Genomic DNA, 22174 nt, shown 5'->3' with positions numbered 1-22174 from the left:
GGAGCCATTTAGGACACTTGTCCAAACCCACTGGCAGCCCTGAAGATGCTCCAAAATGGCTTCAGGGTTGACAGGACTCTTGGAGTTTTGTTTGCATTGCGTCTGTTACTTGGAACCCTGGCACCCAGGGCAGATTAAAGCATTCTGAACCGATGACCTCTGCTTGAATGTACCAAGTAAAGGGGAATCCACACCCTCCCTGAATAAATAGTTCTACCACTCTGTTTCCCTGTAAATATGACCCTAAAAATAAGCCCTGGTCCAATTTTCACACCTGTGCCTAATATAAGCCCTATCCCCAAAATAAGCCCTAGTTAAGCCCTGCCCACCATCTGGTTATACAAAGTGGGGCAAGGCGCAGGCATAAAAAAATCAAGATAGGGTGTGGTATGTTTATGTGGAACTGCCCCATGTGCCCCAAACCCTCTTACTTAGGACCGCCGCAGCCAGGCCTCCTACATCCTGACACCTGTTGCGCCGCTGCCCGACTTTTTCTGCAGCTGCTTGCGGCCGTTTGTGGCCATATGGCACATGGCACATTGCACTGGTGCTGCCACTCACATGTGCAACAGCACAACACACCATGCAGCCTCCTGCTGCGAGTGGCGGCGCTGGCACGATGAGTCACGTGGCGTCGGACTGCGAGCGGCAGCAGAAGTCAGACAGCGGTACGACAGGTGTCGGGGCATGGGAGGCATGACTGCAGTGGTCATGCAGGGTAAGTGGCTAAGACATCCCCCCAAAATAAGACCTGGTGCTTATTTTGGGGGCGAAAAGAAAATAAGACTGGGCCTTATTTTCGGGGAAACACGGTACCAAGTTCTATTTACTTTTACATACAGTAGATTTTCTTATCATCTTAAAAGGTAAGAGGTGCAAATTTTAGACCACTTTGACCTGTATATCTCAACTCATCACCACTCATTTAATGACCGTGTGAAGTTACAATGTCACTGAAAAAAGTGACTTGTGACCAGTTCTCGTACTTCTAACCATAGCAGAATCCCCATAGTCACGTGATCAAAATTTGGACAAAACCGCATGTATTTATGATGGTTGCAGCACTTAACAAGTATAATGATTAGCTTAACAACCGTTAACAAAAAAAGTTTGAAAACTGGGAGCTTCTCACTGCCTTGTTTAGCAATGGAAATTCTGATCCCAATTGTGGTCATGAATTGAGGACTGCCTCCTCTGAATGCCTTTAAAAATAAGGCTGAAGCATATACTTTTTTTGCACTCTGATCTCATACTACGATTTTTAAAAACTAACATCAGGAAAGGTTTCAGTATTAGTGAAAATATTTAGAACAGTTTTTAGTATAAAACCCGGAGTATATTTTTCTTAATTTCCACTTAAATCTGGTGTTAGGTTGAAAAACAACTGCAATTAAAACCAAAGCAGGGAGATAAGGGACTGTTTCCTTTTCCAAAAAAACCCGCCAAACAAACCAACCTAAAAACCCAAGTGGAAAGAAACTTTGGCTTTCAGAAATGAAAAATCTCTAATGAATGATAGAATTAGGTACATCTCCTCAAAGGAGAGAATAACAATGTCAGCATGGTAAGTTCTAGCATCCTGAACCTACAAAACTGATTTGATTGGCTAAAGTCAGCCTTTGAGCCAAAAATGGGGAAGACAAGAATCTATTATCAGAAATGCTCACACTACCTGGTTAATTTCTTCCTGAGTGGATTTTAAAGATTTGATTATTGTTTCCAGTTGTACTTTCCCAGCCTGGATGCTCTGCTCCAACTGGGTCTCTTCCTGCTGAAGCCGATTCAACTCAGTTTTTGCTCTACTGATGTCATCTTCTTGGGACTTTAGATCTGATTCCTGGGACTGAATCTGCATTTTTAATGATGTGATCTAAAACAAAGATTCAACTCAGATTTGGTAGCAGGAAAGGTTTTTAAAAATTAGTGTGAAGTTGAAAACCACCTGCTACTTCCCATCTCAGCATCTTATACCCAACTCAGACCACCACTACATATGGAGGGTTGGTTTAGTCAGGAGAGATGAGAAAATAGTTGATAAATTTCTATGCCATAAATTTATTCGTGCAGATTTATGTATAAACTTTGGTCGAACTCTTTGAAAACGGTACCCTCATATGACTCAACTTAAGAGTTATATTCAGTAAGTTCTTTGAACTTTTCTCTCATTCTTTGAAGAAATATTTTACATTCTAGGGAATAAAAAGAATTGAAAGTGGATTTCATCCCATTCAGCCAGCATCTTTCACACTCACCACTTGTGACTCCTCCTGGCACTTTTGCCTTACATCATTTAACATATCTTTCAGCTTTGCCTTTTGTTGATCCATCTCATCCAGGCGATCTTGAGCATCCTGCTTTTGAGCCTCCAGTTCTTGCAAGCTGCTGGTTTCCCGATCTAAATCATTTTGCAGCTCCTGGAGAATGTTTGTTAAACACAGCTCTATGAAGATGTAAACATATATCTAACACAAAAGATAGTAAACAAATATATTTATCTAACACGGAAGATACTAAAGACACACCAACAAAATAAACTAGAGCAGTTATCATAGCATTTTGTCATCCTGGTTCCAAAGGTCACAGACTTGAATATTTATCAGGGGCGCGGAAAAAAACAACAGATCAAAGCTAAGAATTATTTCTGCCTCCCGAAAGAATAAAAAGGGCTGAAGGACTTGAAAACTTGTATCAGACACCAATGAGGAAAGATTGGGGAAAATTGTTGAGAAAGTAGTAAGGCTGAAACACTGAAGGGCCCTGGAGGAAACAAATTATGTGGCTCTGTTGCAGTTGAGTTTCAAGATGAGATTAGCATCAGGAAAGCACTGATTGCGTGTGTAAGTGACCTCCCGCAGGCCTGCGATGTGGGCAGAGTATCTCCTTGATCTTTCAGTAGCTTTCAATGCCATTGATCAGGAAATCCCTTTAGACAGGCTGAGGAGGCTGTGAGTGGAGCAGACAGTTCTTTGATAGGTTTTCTCTTTGTTCAGAGGTACAGTAGGTTCCAATCCATGTTGGGGGGCACGGATTTAAGTATCATCAGCATGCTATAAAACTCAATTATGCATTTCTTCCTTAGGATGTCCAAATGATGGTACTGATGTTCTTTCTCGGTGCTTGGAGGCTGTAAAGTCTGGATGGGGAAGAACCGTCTTTTGTTCAACCCTGGTAAAACTGAGTGGCTGTAGGCTTAGGGTCTCTTGTATGTAGTGATTTTCCATAATTAATTCTGGATGTGGCAACACTCTTTCAGGCAGAGCTGGTGTGCCATCTGGCGGTTCTCCTGGACTTGTGGTTTCTACTCAAGAAGCAAGTGGTGGCTGTGGCATGAGGACCTTTGTACAGTTACATCTGGTTTGCCAGTTACAGCCATTCCTAGACCAGGAGGCACTGCTCATGCCTCTCATATCTTAGTCACTCCTGATTGGACTATTGTAACATGCTCTACATGGGGCTACCCTTGAAAAACATTCAGAAGCTTCGCCTGGTCCAAAATGCAATGTCATGTTCAGTATTGGGTACACCATGATGCGTCCACACAATAACAATAGCACTTAGAATTATATACCGCTTTACAATGCTTTACAGCTCTCACTAAGTGGTTTAGAGAGTCAGCATATTGCCCCCAACAATTTGGATCCTCATTTTACCACCTTGGAAGGATGGAAGGCTGAGTCAACCTTGAGCCTGGTGAGATTTGATCTGCCAAACTGCAGGCAGACGGCAGTCAGCAGAAGTAGCCTGCAGTACTGCACTCTAACCACTCATATTGCTGCTACCTGAACTGCACTGTATCCCACTGGGCTACTGAGTGCAAGTCAAGTGCTGCCTATTATCTTTAAAACCCTAAATGGCAGGAGAAGCCCGTTACCTGCGGTAGCGCTTACGCTTCACAGTTTCAGCCTATTCCACCAAACCTGACAAAATGGCCCTACTTTAGCTTTGATTAAGGAAAAGTGTGTCACCTGGTAGGCCTCAGAAAATGTGCCTTCTCTGTCATAGTGCTTGTCTTATGGAACAAATCTGTCTAGCTAGTTTGTCTTTGGGAAGATAATTTAATACATAAATGTGTTTAAACAAACAAACAAAAATTCCCTCTTCCACATGTGTTATAAAGCCTAAGGGTCAAAGCCTGTCATTTAACATTTTGGGAGTCATGCTTGAATTGGATCACTGAAAGAACTTTAAAAAAAGAGATTGCATGCCAGGATATCAGGGCTTATTCCTTACCTATTCCTAAAAAATCTTTTCTATGGCCAGTGCTAAAATATTGCAGTCACCTACATGATGGGAGAAAAGACAAGTAAGGCATTTGGGATTATTTAGAGTCCTCCCTTAAATCTAGGGAATGCTACTTGATGTTTGTGTTCTGATAGATATCAGGGTAACTAGTTGGATTCTAGAGTAAGGATTAGTAAACAAATACAATCTTATATTCTTCCTTTTTTTCTGAAAAACACATAAGGGAGAAGAGAGAAAGGAGGGAAAACCCCTTTTAATCCATCCCCAAGCCCTTGGAGAAAAAACTGTCTTTCTTTGAAGAAAATGATTTTTTTGGGGGGTAGAGGATTTAATTCGTCTTATAACTTTTGAACTGTGGTTCTGATAAGAACAAAGAGACAGACAGACATATGGACGGACAGACAGACAGACACAGCCATTCATAGCATTACCTGAACTTCATTGGTTTTCTGCCGGATAGCTCCTTCTCTTTCTCGGATGTCTTGCTCCAGAGAATATTTCTCTCTACAGTGTAAGCAAAATAAAAATTAAAAAATCATGGCATACCTATCCAATTTTCTTCATCTATCCCAGGGATCCCCAATTACTACAGGTTCGAATCTCTCCAAGGCTCAAGGTTGACTCAGCCTTTCATCCTTTCTAAGGTAGGTAAATTAAGGACCCAGTTGTGGGGGCAATAAGATGACTTTGTATAAATATACAAAAAGTATGAAGGCTATTGCTTAGCGCATTGTAAGCCGCCCTGAGTCTCCGGAGAAGGGCGGCATATAAATCAAATTTAAAAAAAAAAAAAAAAATCACAGGCTGCAGCTCAAGGTTGATTCAGCCTTCTGTCTTCCAAGGTTGGAAAAATGAGGATCCAGATTGCTGGGGCAATATGCTGATTCTAAACCGCTTAAGAGAGGGCTGTAAAGCACTGTGAAGCGGTATATAAGTCTAAGTGCTATTGCTATATGAGCTTGTAATGCTGACTGACTGGAAGAAAAAAAAATCACAAATTGAAATATGCATTAAATAACCCAGGTGAAAATTCTTTCATCTAAATCTGAATATTGCAACCATGAAAAAATGATATCATGGATGCTTTAGTTCTAATTAGAAAATCACACTCTCACAAATGTATAATTAACACTGACTTTAGTTACATGTTGCAACTACCGGTAATTTGGGTCCTTGAATCATGACAACAAAGCACCACCTTTCCAAACAAGTTTCAAAGAGGAAGTTGTGATTCTAGTTATATTGCTATTATTTTATTATATTACCATGAGCATTTCTAGCAATGTAAAATGTAAAACTTGTTTTCTATAACACCTAAAGAATCTCAGCTTGCCAAAGCACAAATTCATTCTTAGGAATGGAAAGAATTCTCAGAAAAGGCTATTTTCTATAGCTAAAAATAAGGCATTATAAAATGGGGCAAAACTCACTTACTGTGTTTCCCCGAAAATAAGACCCTGTCTTATATTTTTTTGAACCCTGAAATAAGCGCTTGGCCTTATTGCCATGTGCTCAAAAGCCCAATTGGGCTTATTATCAGGGTATTGAGGTCTACCTGTACTTTGCAGTTGGATTAATGGCAGTTTTATATTGTTTATAGATTTTAGTTGATTTTTAAAACATAGTCAGACTCAGTATTCTATAGAAGAAAAGGTCAACAACGAGGCTATTCTAGAGAGTAAGGAAGAGGCCTTGGAGATATGCAGGCACTATTGTCTAGACAGGAGGGGCTTAATCAAAATATTGGATTTTCTGGATTTTTTTTTTTACTGAACATGGGGAAAAAAAACCATTTGGAAATGGCTCAGGAAGATGCCTCCCTGCTTCACTGGAGTATAAGAAGGGAAAGAAGCTTCAGCACAATCAGACCTGCAAGATTCCAATTATTATAGCCCAACTCAAAAAAAGTAGTTTTAGCTTTTCTGTGGAGTTGATTTCCTGGTCTGATCCACCTTGTGAGGCTGTCAATTACAAAGTATCGCATACAACTATTAATTTACAGGCTATATCACACACACACATTAAAACTGCTACACGATAGATTATATGAAAACAAACTTTGCAACTCATGAGATTGTTTAAGAGACCGCTCTCTCATCCACATATTAGCTTACCTTTGTAGCTGTGCAATCTCTTGGCTGATATCATCCAGTTCTTTCACGCCAGTGAATTCCCCTGATCCAACAGAACTTGAGCTGTCCTGTTAGAAAGTAAATATTCCCATTGAAGCAGCCAAATCCCATGTCACACCCAGATTCACGAGCCTGTTCATTTTGGACATTTAGTACTTTTCATTCAAGCATAGGGCAGGTCTCTTGCATTCCCATTCCCATTCTACAAATACACAACTCCAGCCTCTGGCATGTGGAATGGGATATAGCAACTCTTAAATTACGAAAAAAAAAACCCAGCTGGTGAACCACCTTGCAGAAAACCAAAATTTCAAGCAGCAGAAATAGCAAAAAAAAAAAAAAGGCCTGACAAGACAAGGATGAAACAGTAGAGAAAAGAGAAAAAAAAAAAACCCTTCACACAATGGATGCTGGCAAATGAAAACACGTCTGAATCAAGATCCACTTTTATCCGTTTTGAGCTGCTATTAGGAATCATTCTAAGATGACTCAGGAATAGCAGAACTCCTTCTTTCTCATCAGCCACCACCCCTAACCCCCCACCCTGTCCTCTGCATCATGTAGGGAAGCTCCACAAAACTGCTTAGGTGGGAAAAAAAGGTGTTTTGCATGGACAAAGCAAATGCCACCTGAGGTTTGATGGGGAGGGGCTGCGTTCTTCAGAGTGCCCCGTTTACTCACACGACGCATTTCTGTGAGTGTCGAGATCTCAGTTCCTACAGAGGCCAAGTAGCCTGAGAGAGTCTAGAGGAAAAAAGGACAGAGGGGCAGGAGCTCAGGCAATTCTGGGAGAAGTCAGTGAAACAAGAGGACTTGCAGTCTTCCACAGAACCAGAGACAAGAGGAGGAAACAAGAGAACAGGAGCAGGGACAAGCAAGAGGGTGGCTTCACTGCATCTGGGCCACAGTGATTTAGAGACAGTAGATCGCGAGAGCCAGCTTTTCAACTGTTGAAATCTGATGCTGGCCTTCGGACATCATTCTATGCATACTAGGCAACCCATTCTTCTTTCTGTATGTAATATAGGCTTGTGCTATTTCTCTTCCCCTCAGGAGAGCCTCATGAAACTGCCACTGCCTCCTCCTCCTCCTCCTCAGCTGATCTGGAGAACTCCCTGCCACTTTGCTGAGGGCGTGGGAAACAAATAGAGCATCAGACCACAAGGAAAATTGAATCTGAGTCACTCATCCTTCCCTCAATGGACCCAGCCATTAAAACATTACAAATATAGGCCTCGGTTCCAAAGCAACCAATGTCTGCCCGCTCATCGAGGCTTGCTGCCAGCTGATTGAGCACAGGGTCCAAAGGGAGGTGGAAAAGAGGATGGGAATACACCCCTCCCATCTTCCTTTCCACCACACAGTCTACATGTTTCTGGGTAGTATAGTCGGAAGTTATGGAGGTCCTGAAGTGGCCACAACTTTTCTAAATTTTACTCCTACAGGTGCCTGGGCATTCTGTAAATTAAGCCATTCATGGCTTAATAATTGCTACCCTATATTTTCCAATTTTTCCCATTTGAAGGTTACAAACGAACAGACCCAAGAGCTTTAGCAGTACATAGATTCAAAACAAAAACATCAGCAGCAAACAGGGCTAACTTTCTCGCTGCAAATATGGTCTCATGTTTTTTTGTTTTTTAATTTGATTTATATGCCACCCTTCTCCAGAGACTGAGGGCGGCTTACAATGCGTTAAGCAATAGCCTTCATACTTTTGTATATTTATACAAAGTCAGCTTATTGCCCCCACAATCTGGGTCCTCATTTTACCTACCTTAGAAAGGATGGAAGGCTGAGTCAACCTTGAGCCTGGTAAGATTCGAACCTGCAGTAATTGCAGGCAGCTGTATTAATAACAGGGTGCTTTAAACCACTGTACTACCAAGGCTCCTTGGTAGTACAGTGGTACTACTACTTTTGGCAGCAGGAAGACAAAACCATTTAATAGTAAATAGTAAATAGTAAACTTTTTCCCTGCAACGTATCAGTTGTCAGAGGAAAAGGCAAGCAAGGTCCTTATGAGAATGTCAGAATAGATGTCTATGCTATGAGTTCACCTGGACAGGAGTGGTCCTTTCGGAAGGAGGGATCATATCTGGGAGCAGCGCCTGTGGTGGGTCAATGCCTTTGCTGACCTTCTGCTGAATGAGGTACATGGCGAGTGCAAACTGATCTTTGTTGAGCTTTCCCATTTGCCTGGTATCAGCCAATGCCCTGCCAGGAAAAAAAACCAGCAGACCGCTCAATAAACAATTGCTGTTTCAAGAGATGCGGAATATCTCAGAAGCTTTCAGCTGATTCCACAGTTTATTCAATCTCAAGTCAGCATCTGTGGCATTAAGAACAATGCCTGTACTTCCCATAAACCAATAAAAAGGACAATTTTACTCAGTACTTTTAATTGGAAAACATCATCTTGTATGATAAAAAGAGAGAAGGGAAGGAAAATGCATACCATATGTGTGCTAAGAGGTTCTGGGAAAGCCCCGAGTGCATGAAAATATCCTTCACTTCCTGGCCGCTCACAAAGCCATCCAGGTCCAAATCTGTCTTCAGAAATATTTCATCATAGCGAATCTTGTCAGTCAATGGCACCACCCAGTTTGCAGACGGCTGAATTGAGAACAGAGCCTCTTAACTGATTTTGCAGATGAAAGTGTCATGTAAGACGTTACAGCCTAAAGCATCTCACTACTAACTTTATCCAAAGTTACTTGGGCAGAAAAACTGTCCCGCCATTGGCCGTATGTCACTACTCCTTCCAGTTTCCCCAGTATTCCTCAGCCTTCACAAATACAAGTTTATCTAAAAATTAAGCTTATAGTTTTAACCTACTTTGGTTTCAATTATTCAGGATAAAGGTCCTGAAAAGAGGCTTCTTCACTGCTCAATCCCAGAAATCATCCATCGTGAGCAGTTTGGCAGCATGGCAAGCTCTCTCCTAAGAAGTTTCTACTAAATTACACTGATAATGCAGAGTTAAAAAGACCGGCATTTAAAGCCAGAAAGGCTACTTGCAGATGACATCCTTAGAAAGATCTCAAGTGATGGCCAATCTACCAGTCACTTGTGGAAGCACTATGTTCAAAAATGCAATTTGCTTCTCAATGCTTTTGTTGGGAAATTATACGAAAGAAGAGTTTTGCCCACTATTTGGAGTTTTCCAGAAAACCATTTCTGAAGTAGTCATTTCTGAAGTAGGATACTGTAGGATCAAACAGTATGGATGTAGGATCAAATCTGGCACAAGTGTTATATTAAGTACCGAAATATGTACTGAACTTCTAGTCAGTTCTATTGTACTTACATGCCACAATTATAAAGATCTCCTAGACCAGGGGTATCAAACTCGATTTCATTGAGGGCCACACCCTCATAAGGGTTGTGTTTGACCTCGGGGGTGGGTGGGTGGGGGGCATGACCAGGGTGGGCATGGCCAGCTTGACATCACTCATGTCAGGGGGCGTGTGTAGTGGCCTGAGCACTCAGCCAGTGGAAATGGATTCCCGAGCTCCGTTTTCAGCTGGGCCGGCATCCTGCAACCCTCTGCCAGCAAAAATGGAGCTCTGTTTTTGCTAGCAGAGGCACCATGGGCCAGTCCTTCACTATTTCCAGGGCAGCCCCACGGGCCAGATCTTGAGTTTGACACCCCTGTCCGAGACACAATCCTTTCTACACATACACACCCCAATTATTATTATTTTTTTAAAAAAGGGAGGGGGGAGAGAAGGCTCACCTTTGCACAATATGCTCACATTCTCTGCCAGAGGCTACACCTACCTGTGTTTGCTTCAGGCTGTGTTTGGGGGATAAGCTTCCTGTGCTGTTGAGGCTGTTGACGCTGCCGTGTGACGGAGTGGACCGCAAACTGTCTTTGGGGGGAGGACTGGCTGGAAGAACTGGCACTGCCCCAGGAAAGATTGGCACTTTCTTCCGCTTGGAAGGTGGAACAAGAGATGAGGGCAACACAGAGGGGACGGGTTCCTTCTCAAGGGCACGATAGACCAGGTGCATCGCCTGCAAGGCCCAGAGGGAAAAGACGTCTGCAGAGGGCAACAAGGAGGAGGAGGAGGAAGAGGAGGAGGAGGAGGGGAAGATGGCGGAGAGGTAGTGCCAAGCATGAGAGAGCAGGTCAGGCAAGGGCTGGAGGGAGGGAGGCTGGACTAACAGAGGTGGATAGAACCCTGGGAAAAGGAAAACTAACCAAGGAGTTTGATACTGTGGATTCCTACTGTGATCGGCCTCCTCTATGCAAATGAGGGCTTGGGACATAACCTTGTCCCTGACCCGAAAAGCGAGGCACTCAGGAATCCCCTTCGGTTACATGACAAAAGCCAGCAGAGGGAACTTACCACGGCAAATTCATCTCTGTCAAGGTGCCCATCTTTATCAATATCACTAAGATCCCACACCTATTTGGACACAAAGGCAAGGGAAAAAAGGATGTATCAGAAGAGGAGTTAAAGGAATGTTCTTTTTTTAAAAAAGACATTTCATTATGGTTTGTTGTGGCTAATCCGAGATTTTTTATTAATTCTTTTTGTACCACCACCACCCCATATGCAAGTTTAATAATTTACCTGACCATAACCTAATTAACAATTTAAAAACTTCAATAACTGATTAGCAGCAAAACATAAGGCAAGAAGCACGGTAAGTAGATTTTAAAAGCACATGCGAAAGAGTGAGAAAGGCTAATATTTGAGCAATCTGATTTTGAATACAGTTCTTTCAGTGGAGCATTTCTCAGTTCCCTCATTCTTTAAGGCAGCAAGATAAATAAACTGGAACCAAACTTTAAGAGCCCATATTGCTTGAAATTCTGGGAAGGATCCAATTTTGATGTACCCTCGTACGCGGTAGCTCAGTGATTAAGACGCTGAGCTTGTCGATTGAAAGGTCGGCAGTTCAGCGGTTCGAATCCCAAGTGCCGCGTAACAGGGTAAGCTCCCATTACTTGTCCCAGCTTCTGCCAACCTAGCAGTTCGAAAGCACGTAAAAAATGCAAGTAGAAAAATAGGGGCCACCTTTGGTGGGAAGGTAACAGCGCTCCGTGCAACTTTGGCATTTAGTCATGCCGGCCACCTGACTACGGAGACATCTTTGGACAGTGCTGGCTCTTCGGCTTTGAAACAGAGATGAGCACTGCCCCATAGAGTCAGGAACGACTAGCACATATGTAAGAGGGGAAGCTTTACCTTTACTAGTACAAATATTTGCCTCAATTGAAAGCACCAGAAGGCCAAAATAATGCACTCAGATCATGTGGATGAAAAAAAAAAGATAGAATTTTGCTTACCCTTCCCAAGACATCAAGAGGTAGTTTGGAGTTCATCAATACTGGCTTCACTTTATCTCCCGAAAGTAAACCATTGACTGGTAAAAGGCTTTCAAAAATGCCATCAAACTTGGCCCTTTCTTCTACCTAGTTAAGAAGGAACAGACTAAAATTGGTTTATATTGAGGTATAAGCTGTTGTTTTCCAAAGACTGCAAAACATTACGATCTTGAAATTCAGTTTTCTATTGCCATATTAAGTAATGCTTTTGTATGGGCAAATACTAAAGGCTATTAATAAAAACTTATGTTACATAGCTGTCTTTTCTTCCACAATAAATCCTTTGCGGAAGGAGAAAACGTGAAAGAAGCAGGAGGAAAGCACAAGAGAGTTTCAAATGGAAGATAATATTGCTTGGACTCTGTAACATTTTACGAAGAAAGCAAAGTGATTGCATAGTTAAAAATCCTCATTTAACAACCCCAACTGGGACCAGCAACTTGGTCATTAAGCAAAGCAGTTGCTAAGTGAAACTGCGACTATAGACCTGCAAAGGTCATAAATGGAAGAACTGGTTGCAAAGTTGTTTTTTTTTGTCATTAGTGTAACTGTAAATGTTTTCTAAATGAGGCAGTCACTAAATGAGGACTAACTATAAAGAATGTTTTTAAGTTCCCTGAAATTATTGTTAAGGTTTTGTAAATGTTGCATACATTCTTTGGTAAATGTTGCACATAGGTGGTATTACACAACAAGGAAAATAGTAAATTCAACTTCATGCTGCTTACAGTAATTTACACGAAACTGGTATTAATCATTCATACTAATAAAAAATAGAGTTCAATTGAGGCTCAGGACCTGGGTACTTGCGGGACCGCCTACTACCACCAATAGCCTCCCACCGGCCGGTACGCTCTCATAGAGAGGGGCTCCTCCAGGTGCCGTCGGCCAAACAATGTTGACTGGTGGCCCCCAGGGGGAGTCTTCTCTGTGGAGGCACCTACTATCTGGAACGAGCTCCCCCCAGAGATACAGAGGATCCCGGATCTGCGCACCTTCCGCCGCGCTCTAAAGACCTTTTTATTTCACCAGGCGGGCCTGGCCTAACTTTCTCCCTCTTTTTAAACAATTTTAAAAATATTTTAATATTTTAATATTTTCAATATCTTTTAATTTTCAAAGTTTAAATCTGTTTTAAATTGATTGGGGTTTTAATCTGTCTGGGCCAAATTATTTAATTCGATTTTAGTTCTGTTTTTTAAATTTTGTATGTATGTATTTTATTGTTGGCTGTTCACCGCCCTGAGTCCTTCGGGAGAAGGGCGGTATACAAATTAAATAAAAGTAAAAGTAAGTAAAGTAAAAACCTTAATTAAGAAAAGGGTCTCCTTACTGGACAAGTGAGGCCAACTCATATTTTTCTCTTGGACACTTACTCTGACAGCCCAATGAGCATCTGTGGAAGCAAGCAGCAGGGGGCTTGTATTGTCGTGCTGCAACAACAAATAAAATACATCAAAGCACTTCCTATGGTTTTCTTTGAAATATAGAAATACTTAACTGAGGCAGCCAAGCCTCAAGTCACAAAGTTTATCAGCCACATTTAGGAAACCAAAAACTCTTAATTCTGTATCTGTCAGACATCACTTATATTCCAATCAAAAACAGCCCTTTTCAAGGCAATTATTAACAACTTACAAATTTTGGAGGAGGTAACGTCAAATTTAAGTTGCTGAGAATGACATCGTGACCACTCTGGGCACAGGCAATTAGCCGCAGCGCAATGAAGAATCCCTGAACAAGACAGAAAAGCATGGAGAATGAGGGGAAAAAGGCCCTCTGTTCACAAGCCTAATGTCTACCTTTATTTTCATGAAAAAGAGCTTTCTTCAATAGACTGTCTAGCTCTCTCACCAGACTGCTGGACATTCAGTGACAGCATTGTCTCGAGATTCAGGCAGAACTAGACCTAATTGTGTGTTCCGCTCTTTCAAACAGACATTCGCACTGGAGATGAGGCCCTAGTTTCAACCCAGATTCTTTAGGTTTAGCTATTTCAAAGGAGAAGTTTCAACAGATGGAGGTGGCTTTATCTCAAAATTCACATACCTGTTTATCCAGAAATCCTTTGCCCTCTGGATCTGCTAAATCCCATATCTATGAATATACAAAATTACATGCTGACATCATTCAATTTAAAGCAAAAACCCTTTTAAAATAGAGATGGAAAGTAATCTGCCTCTTCAAATCTGTTCCTCCTAGAGACAGGAAGTGCTGCATCCAATGCTGTATTATTTTCTTCTGCCTTTATTCTTATGTACAGCCACAATCATAATTCACTGAATGAAATTAATGAGACCTACAGCACATCAAGCACCTGGAAGGTAGCAGGTAGAGAAGAATTTCTCATGCCTTTATCTTTGCTAATGTATTTCAGATTATTTTTAAAGCCTTTATATTTGCTTAGTATCATTCCAGATATATACATATATATATATATATATATATTAAAGACAAAAATTATAAACTGATGAATCACTATGGCTCACACATGACAGAGAGAAATTTGGGTGTTGAATAATAAATAATAGCAAGCACTGTTTCTCAACTGTGGCAAGTTGAAGATGCGTGGACTTCAACTCCCAGGATTCCCTAGCCTTGGGTGTCAAAGTCCACATATCTTCAAACTGCCATGGAAAAGAAACACCAGTAAACAGTATTGATGATGTATTTATTATTACATTTTTATGCCGCCTATCTCCCCTATAAGGTGACTCCTTATAGAGGAGAGTTAAGACCTTTCCAATGGATTCTCTTTCATCTTCTTACATTTGTTTTATCTGAAAGCAGCTGTCAAAGTCAGAAAAGCAGCACAAGGTTTCTTCAGGGATTCAGGCAGTAATTTGTGTCAAGTGACTCCAGAGATGGTCTCTGAATAATGTACATTTGCAACTGGTTTCCCTAACCAGTTGTATTTTCCTCTGGTGTTAGAAAAGAGAAGATGCCTGACTTACTTTCCCCAAGATAGCATCAGTAAGACCAGATTTTTTGAGAAACAGAGCTGCATCACTGGACCCAACTCTACCAGTGCAAGCTGGATCCACCTGCAAAGAAAATATTAACTCTTCAGCAAACCCCAAAAAGGAAAGGAACGAGTCACTTTTATCTCACTTCCTCACTATGGGCCAACTCGTAAGATGGGGACTACTATATAAATGTTTTGAATAAAATAAATAATCAAACTCTACATCCTATTTCCCACTGAAATTAGGCCCCTGTTGGCTTGTTCTGTTCTTACTATAGCAGCAGCAATAGCACTTAGACTTATATACTGCTTTACAGACCTCTCTAAGCAGTTTACAGAGTCAGGATTATTGCCCCCAACAATCTGGGTCCTCATTTTACCGACCTCAGAAGGATGGAAAGTTGAGTCAACCTTGAGTCTGGTGAGATTCGAACTGCCAAATTGCAGGCAGCCGGCAGTTAGGAGAAGTAGCCTGCAGTACTGCATTCTAACCACTGCGCCACCTGCTCTTCAAGAATGTGTTAAGATACTTCTTAAGGGTGCTTTTATCCACTATTCTTTTCAATTTAGCTTTTAGCCTCATTAATTGGATTATTAAAGATTCCGATGATATTAACAACCTCATAATGCTGAATACAACATAGATCTTTGTTGACATGATGTAAATCACCTAATCTTATTTCTTTAATGCAAAAGTTTGGCATTCAATCTGGTCATTTTATAAATTGCAATAACTCTGGCTTGGTGCCAAAAGTTGTAATATCTCTGCCGACAAAGCTTTCTGAGTTGTTTACACTGAGTTTGAAATTGAAGTAAATTTCTTTTGATTTGAAAATGCAGGTAATACAAGATTTCCCACATATTGGATTAAAGTTACGAATTTTGCTGAAAATATAATATGGAAGTCGAAATGCTAATCTGTAGGGTCTGAGCTTGTCTTATTGTTGCTACGTTTTGATCTGAAGTTAACAAGGTCAGGTCTGTTACAGATGTACCTGTTCCAGATTTGAGTTCTCAACATAGTAGGAGACTCTGTAGGGCAGGGGTCTCCAACCTTGGCAACTTTAAGCCTGAAGGACTTCAACTCTCAGCCAACAAAGCTGGCTGGGGAATTCTGGGAATTGAAGTTCTCCAGGCTTAAAGTTGCCAAAGTTGGAGACCCCTGCTGTAGGGGACCTCTTCCTTCATGCCCTACAAGCTCCAATCCCCAGGCTCAGTGGGACTCACAAAACCCTCTTGGCAGTCATTTTGTGAATTAAACATTTCCCCTTTTATGGCAGAATCCAGAACATATCTCAAAATTCCAAATGCATCCACTAGCCAAAAAGTTTAAACACAAGTGATATATCAAAAGTTATGGATATCTTGTGTATAGGGTAACTGTTCTATATAGTACTGGAAGAACAGACCTATAACGGACTAAAGTAGGTAAACTGTTACTATACATTCAATATGTTTTCCCACCATAGTGAATCAAGGAAGAGGGTTTACAGGTAATTTTGTTATCTTTTGAACAACTTCATCTACGCCTATGTAAATTCAAGCAAATTTTTAATTTATACTTTGTGACCTATTGACAGGGTTTCATCAAAGCATAAGCATTACATGCTATTACATTCTATCATACATGACATGAAGATAGAATTCATTACAATTCTAGTGTCCCAAGGCATCAGCAGCATGTTGATGTATGTTGTTCTTGCTTTGTTTACTAGACAATGCTATTTGCTTAGGATACAGCTTGTTCTTGGTTTCTTTTGGGAACTAATTTAAATAGAGCAAACCATGATCCTTATTTCACTTTAAAAGGGCTTTGTTAGCCAGGTTTACTCACAGGAAGATTCAAGGGGTGCAAGAAAAAGCTTACAAACTACAAATAGCCATCCAGACTCATGAATTTAAGACAGGCAGCTATATAAATTGACATCATAATAATACATAAATCAATGCTGGCCTTTGTAATATTAAATGAACTTGCAAATTTTGTATTCACTTTCTAATAGACCAGCACAATGTCTACAAAACACATATGCTGGGTGTCCATATTAGCCAATAGATAAGAAAAAAGGCAGGATTACAAGGGAGAGAAAAGAAAAGAAGAAATTTAGCACACTTGCCTGCTTGTAATATGTCTCATACAGAGGGTTACTGGCGGAGAGCTAGAAAAAAAAGGAGAAATTCAAGGTGAAAGTTATCCTTACACACAGCCAGGTCTACCCATCATAATGCAGAGTCCCCAAGATTTCCGGACTGGGGGGGGGAAGGGGATAGTTCTGTGTGTGCAGTGGGCAAGCACCCATGCATATGCAGCTCCATTTGCATGCCTCCTGCTCATGCAAGTGAGGAGGCATGCATGCTCTCCCATCTCTTCCATGGCCCAGTTCCAAAAGGCTCAAGGCCTGGTAGTGGGCTGTGGGTTGGGGACCTCTGTTTTAATGGGTCTGGCTCTATTTCTGCTTGGGATCTTCTAAAAATGCCCCACCACCATTGCCCCCCGCCCAAGAAATGGCTCAGTACAAGAATAGGGCGAGGTGTGAATAAAGTTAAAAGGACTTGCATAGGAATGGCATCAGATCATTTGTAGCCAGCCAGAACACAAGGCCTACACATGCTGCCTACCATCTCAGCTTCTCATTTTCTAACTGCAATAACGTATCATTCACTTGCCCTCCAAAGAATTATCAATGGACAAACATTTTCTTTCTTTAAACAGACTCAAGGACAGTTCAGTTGTTATAAAGGACTTCCCACTGCTCTCTAGTTTGAGTTCAGTCTAAATAACACCCAAAAGCAATATTTGGCTTTCTCTGAGAAAGCATACAGGAACTGCATGGTATACATTCAGTACTGGATGATAAATACAGATAACGTTTTAAAAAAATATCAGTTACTGCACCTTCTTGTTATTTATTTCGGTTAATTTATAATGAAGAGGGAAAAAAGACGCCACTTTTGGTTGAGCTTAACAAAGATAGAGTGAGACAACAAAGCATTTAGAAGCCATCACTTAGAAACTGAACTAACAACATTTTTTTTCACAAGATCAGGAGTAAGCCCTGAAACTCAGCATGGGAACAGAATGCTATGGAAACAAGAGAGGGAGAAGATGGAAGTTCCACTCTCTCTTGTCCTCAATATACAGTGCTAGAATACCATTATCATACAGTTCAGGTAAATTGCAAAATTGCCACAGAATTTCACCCCATCACCCATTCTGATCTTGCTAAGTTACAGACATCCCCCATCCTCAAACAATGAATAACTTTTGCTTCTGCTTTCTGCACAATTGGTTGGTTGGTACATAACTTCAGGTAGTCTTGATGTATGGCCATAATTGAGCCCAACATTTCTATTGCTAAGCAAGACAACTGTTAAGTGAGTTTTGCCCCATTTTACAACCTTTCATGCCTCAGTTGTTAAGTGAATCACTGCAGTTAAGTTAGTACCGCTGTTGTTAAGTGAATCTGGCTTCCCCGTTGGATTTTGCTTATCAGGTGGTCGCGAAAGTTGATCATATGACCCTGGGACACTGCAACAGTCATAAATATGAGTAGTTGCCAAGCATCTGAATTTTGATTATGTGACCACCGGGATGCTGCAATGGTCGTAAGTGTGAAAAACAGTCATAAGTCACTTTATTCAGTGCTATAGAACTTTGAACACTCACTAAACAAATGGTTGTATGTCAAGGACTACCTATTTACACATATGCCTCCCTTCTAGAAACCATCTATCTATATTTGACTTCTGTTCTAATCAGCTTCAGAGAGCCTAGCCAATTATTACCGATAATGGGAGTTGTGTCTAGATATGTCCTTCTGGAAAGTTTCAAGAACCTCAATTCAGGCTTAATTTGAATGCCTTTCTTTTATTCTTTTTTACTGTCTGAAAGGCAAACAGAACTCACAGTGTCTAAGGTAGCCATGAAGAGCTATGCAGCTGTCCTTATGATTCCTTCATGGTCCAATGGGTAAAATAAAGGCTAACCACATGTCATGAATACCCATTCTGTTATACAGAACTGTGGCCTACCATTTGGTTTTAATGCTATGCAAAATCACCAACAATGTTTCCTCTGGTTTTCCAACAAGAGACAGAAATCCAAATTTTATCTGTCTTGAAGGGTGAGAAAGAAATGCAAGGTCAAAAGATATTCTTTTTTGCTCAAGGCAAACGATAAGCTGTAACTAACAGCTCTGATGAATGGGCAGCCCAGTACAAGTTCTCATCCTACAGAATCCTGGTGTTCAGCAACCAATTCTATTTCCCACAATGAGCGTGTGATATCTTTGGCAATGTATGGAAGCTGCGATAGCTCATACAAAAGCTATCCACATACACCCTGTTTATGAACTGCTACTCAACAGAGCCTAGATCAGGAGTTCCCAACCTTTTCTATACCCCGCACCCCTAGAATGCTTCTGATATATTCTCGCACCCTTTACAAAAGTAAATAATTATATGCATATACACTATAATTTTGAAACTTCTAAACCCAAGTTTTCGCACCCTTGGTTGGGAACCCCGGACTAGATAAAAACCCCTCTTTATCTCTGTAATTGGCAGAATCTAGAGCATCAATACATTCAGCATCCATGTATAAACTTGCAGGGGGATACCATCAGAACACAAGAAAATGCCTTCTACAATCTATTATCAGGTAGATGAAAACAATTTGTAAGGCTGGTCTAATTAGGAGCAGTATCTCAGCCTATCACCAATTTTCATTATATCAGAAAAAAATGGAGAATGGGGAAAAGGTCCACATTAAATAATAAAAAAGAGAGTCAAAGGATTCAAGGGGAAGGATATTTTGCCTGGGCCTCTTCCTCTACAGTACACAGCCTTGGAATTTACAAGCCAGAATGAGATGCGCCCAAAGCTTCCCGAAGCGCTTGGCTTCAAAACACCCTTTCTGAAAAGAGCAATTTATAACTGACTGGTTGTGCTTGACATCTGGGCTATGCGTGGTTCTGCGCTTTTCTGCAAGCAGAGCCAACATGGAGATGCTTTCTCTGCTAGACAGCAGCCATTAACTTTGCAGGAATACAAATCAGCCTGGGCAGAAGCAGTATTCAGGGTTCTAAGGACTTTGGGTCTGTGTCCAAAAAAGGAGCCTGGAAAACAGCACTTGGCATCAGGCATAGGATTCTCACTTGAACCAGAATAAGCTCAGAAGTGATGCTCTTAGCAACATAATTTATTAACAAGCATGCAACAAATCTACTCTTTATCTATACAGAGATCGCTGGATTTTCTTTCCTATACATAGATCTCTGAATCAGCTTCCCTCCAAGAGAAAAATTCAATGTTTCTTTTTCTGAGTACTCATGACACATTCCATACACCAGAGATCCCTCTGCCATCTTCCTTTGTGGCTGAATGTTTACTGTGTACTATTTCATTTGAAAAAAAAAAAGGCTGATTAAAGCCCTGTTAATTAATTAGAATAATTAAGCAACCTGTCTATTAGCATGACTGAATTTTTGCTCAAGAGGTCCTTAGTTAACAATTATCCCTAGGAATAGGGATAATCCCTAGGAACCTGTTCCTAGTTTTTGTTAGGAATGGCTGTAAATCAGCAATAGGAGATATGTGGGGCCGGTACACAAAGTTCTAGATTTAACCAAGGCAAGAAAGGAACACATCAATCCTGGATTATGTTTCCCCATGTAACCCTGCCAGTCATTTATGAGAGTTCATCATCCAGGGTTGCACAAAACCCCTCCCTTATTGTGACAGACCTTATCCGGTAGGGCAGCCAGCTCAGTGTCAGAGGCCTTTGTATATTCTCTCCGGCCTTGCATTAATTTCCATTCCATTCCTCCAATCTGGTAAGGAAATTCTTCTGTGGCTGAAGCTGCCTAAGGAACTGAAACTTCCCTTGAACTTCAGTGCAGAATCCAGGCAGCTTCAAAAAGGCCATTGAGCCACTTTTTAATGCATCTGAATTACCGTAGGCTGCAGGTTTTGAGGCCATCAAAAAAGTTATCTTCAACTATTGCAGGTTGCAGACTTATCTTCTTCAAAGAAGCTCTCTCGGTACCACTTCTACAAATACATTCAGGTCCTCAAGACAGTGTTCTCCAAGGACTTTGTAATTATTATATTTTAATCCCTAGTTCTTATTTATGGGCTAACGTGGATTTTAAATTTGGTGGCAGTGTGTAGCTTTTTACCAAGTAACTTTATGATTTTTGGCCTTCTTTTACAAAACGTATAATATTCCATATGCTATTATTTGACAATCTCATCCTCAGATATGTTTTAATTGCTTATATGTCATTGTTAAATTGTTTGTTATTCAGTAAGAAATATAAGCCCTAAAAATCCTCATACTTCCCCAGTTGGCCATTAAAATGCTGGAGAAAGCCGGGCGTGAGCTGTCAGATCTACAGCCTGACTACACCCATCTTTATCTGGAAACGATTTTTATTTGGCTTAATTTCTAGATTTCTATCCACAAGCTTTGTAATGTTTTCCCAAAAGAAAAGACACCACTTGCTTGAATTGGTCCCACTTCAGTCTTTCGGTTCTGTACTGGGCTCCCCAAATTTCCCAATGTTTACAAACAGAATAAATTCTCAATGTTTAGTTCTAGCTGGGTCTGTTGTACCTCTGCAAACATCCAAGCGCGCAAACTGCATCACCTGGGTCCTCCTTTTCTGGGAAAATATACTTCTGTGGCTAGATTTGGCAGCACTTAAAAACTCTTCAGCACCTATTAAGAGTCCCTCCAAACACACACACACACACACGCACACCCACTCCTATACACAGGCAAAAGCAACGCATTTGTGCAACAGCGGTCCTTCAATCAAATCCCGGCCTAGAGGATTTGCAGCCCCTTTTCTCTTCCTCGGCTGTAGCATCCCAGCCAGCTCTGGTGGCGGATAAGGTTTCTTTCCCAACAGCCCTGTGAGGTAGGCTGGGCTGGGTCCCTTGGGTATTAAAGCAGGGGCTTTTCTCCGGCGTGGACCTGAAGGGTGGCGGCGACGGGACCCTCCACGTCCCAGTCCTGGGGGCAGCAGCCCAGCTGTCCCCCCTCCGGGCTGAGTTGCCTGGCCCCTTTCCGCCGCCGAGGACGACTGGCCTTCGCCGGTCCCTCCCCGTCAGCGCCCGACGCCCCGTCTCCGTTCCTGGGAAGGGAAAGAACCGCCCGAGAGACCACCTCCCATCAAGGTCGCGTGTTTTGCGGGGAGGAGGTGGCTGCCCTCCCCTCCCCTCCCCTGCTTCTGACTCACGCCGTGGGTATCTCGCCTTTCTCGAATTGCGACCGCTCTTCCTCCCGCCGCCATTCTCCCTTCTCATCCCTCCGCCGCCCTTCCTCTGGGTTCCCTACCTGAGCGCCGCCGCCGCCGCCGAGGGGGCCGAGCGCCGCCATCTTCCTCCTCCTCCTCCTCCTGGGAGGGGAGCGGCCAGAGAGGGACGGGGCGTGGCCACGAGAACTACAGTAGCAGCAGCAGCAGCAGCGAGCGCGGGGCCAGCGCCGCC

General features: G+C 41.8%; 1 protein-coding gene across 14 annotated transcripts in view; it reads right to left on the bottom strand.

Moving 5' to 3' along the window:
• EPS15L1 (epidermal growth factor receptor pathway substrate 15 like 1) overlaps nucleotides 1-22117 on the bottom strand; it is a 51495-nt gene extending 29378 nt beyond the window's left edge. For 5 of the 14 annotated variants that reach the window (XM_087894703.1, XM_087894726.1, XM_034437545.3 and 2 more), the window contains exons 1-15: nucleotides 22023-22117; nucleotides 16798-16839; nucleotides 14670-14759; nucleotides 13765-13812; nucleotides 13354-13449; nucleotides 13092-13148; nucleotides 11677-11802; nucleotides 10730-10789; nucleotides 10158-10394; nucleotides 8833-8990; nucleotides 8435-8591; nucleotides 6357-6442; nucleotides 4674-4746; nucleotides 2253-2414; nucleotides 1673-1870 (exon numbers count right to left, since the gene is read on the bottom strand). In XM_087894703.1, the coding sequence (XP_087750829.1) occupies nucleotides 1673-1870; nucleotides 2253-2414; nucleotides 4674-4746; nucleotides 6357-6442; nucleotides 8435-8591; nucleotides 8833-8990; nucleotides 10158-10394; nucleotides 10730-10789; nucleotides 11677-11802; nucleotides 13092-13148; nucleotides 13354-13449; nucleotides 13765-13812; nucleotides 14670-14759; nucleotides 16798-16839; nucleotides 22023-22064 (1632 nt within the window). In that variant the 5' untranslated portion in view covers nucleotides 22065-22117. Of the gene's footprint in view, nucleotides 1-1672; nucleotides 1871-2252; nucleotides 2415-4673; nucleotides 4747-6356; nucleotides 6443-7055; nucleotides 7119-8434; nucleotides 8592-8832; nucleotides 8991-10157; nucleotides 10421-10729; nucleotides 10790-11676; nucleotides 11803-13091; nucleotides 13149-13353; nucleotides 13450-13764; nucleotides 13813-14669; nucleotides 14760-16797; nucleotides 16840-21924 lie in introns of all 14 variants that reach the window. The other 9 variants (XM_034437544.2, XM_087894720.1, XM_087894708.1 and 6 more) reach the window with 4 other exon arrangements.
• Nucleotides 22118-22174: the final 57 nt, after the last annotated feature.

The sequence above is a fragment of the Pantherophis guttatus genome, chromosome 1, assembly GCF_059756535.1.
Source record: "Pantherophis guttatus breed Tessera chromosome 1, ASM5975653v1, whole genome shotgun sequence".
NCBI lineage: Eukaryota > Metazoa > Chordata > Lepidosauria > Squamata > Colubridae > Pantherophis > Pantherophis guttatus.
This window is presented reverse-complemented; position numbering and strand designations above follow the sequence as displayed.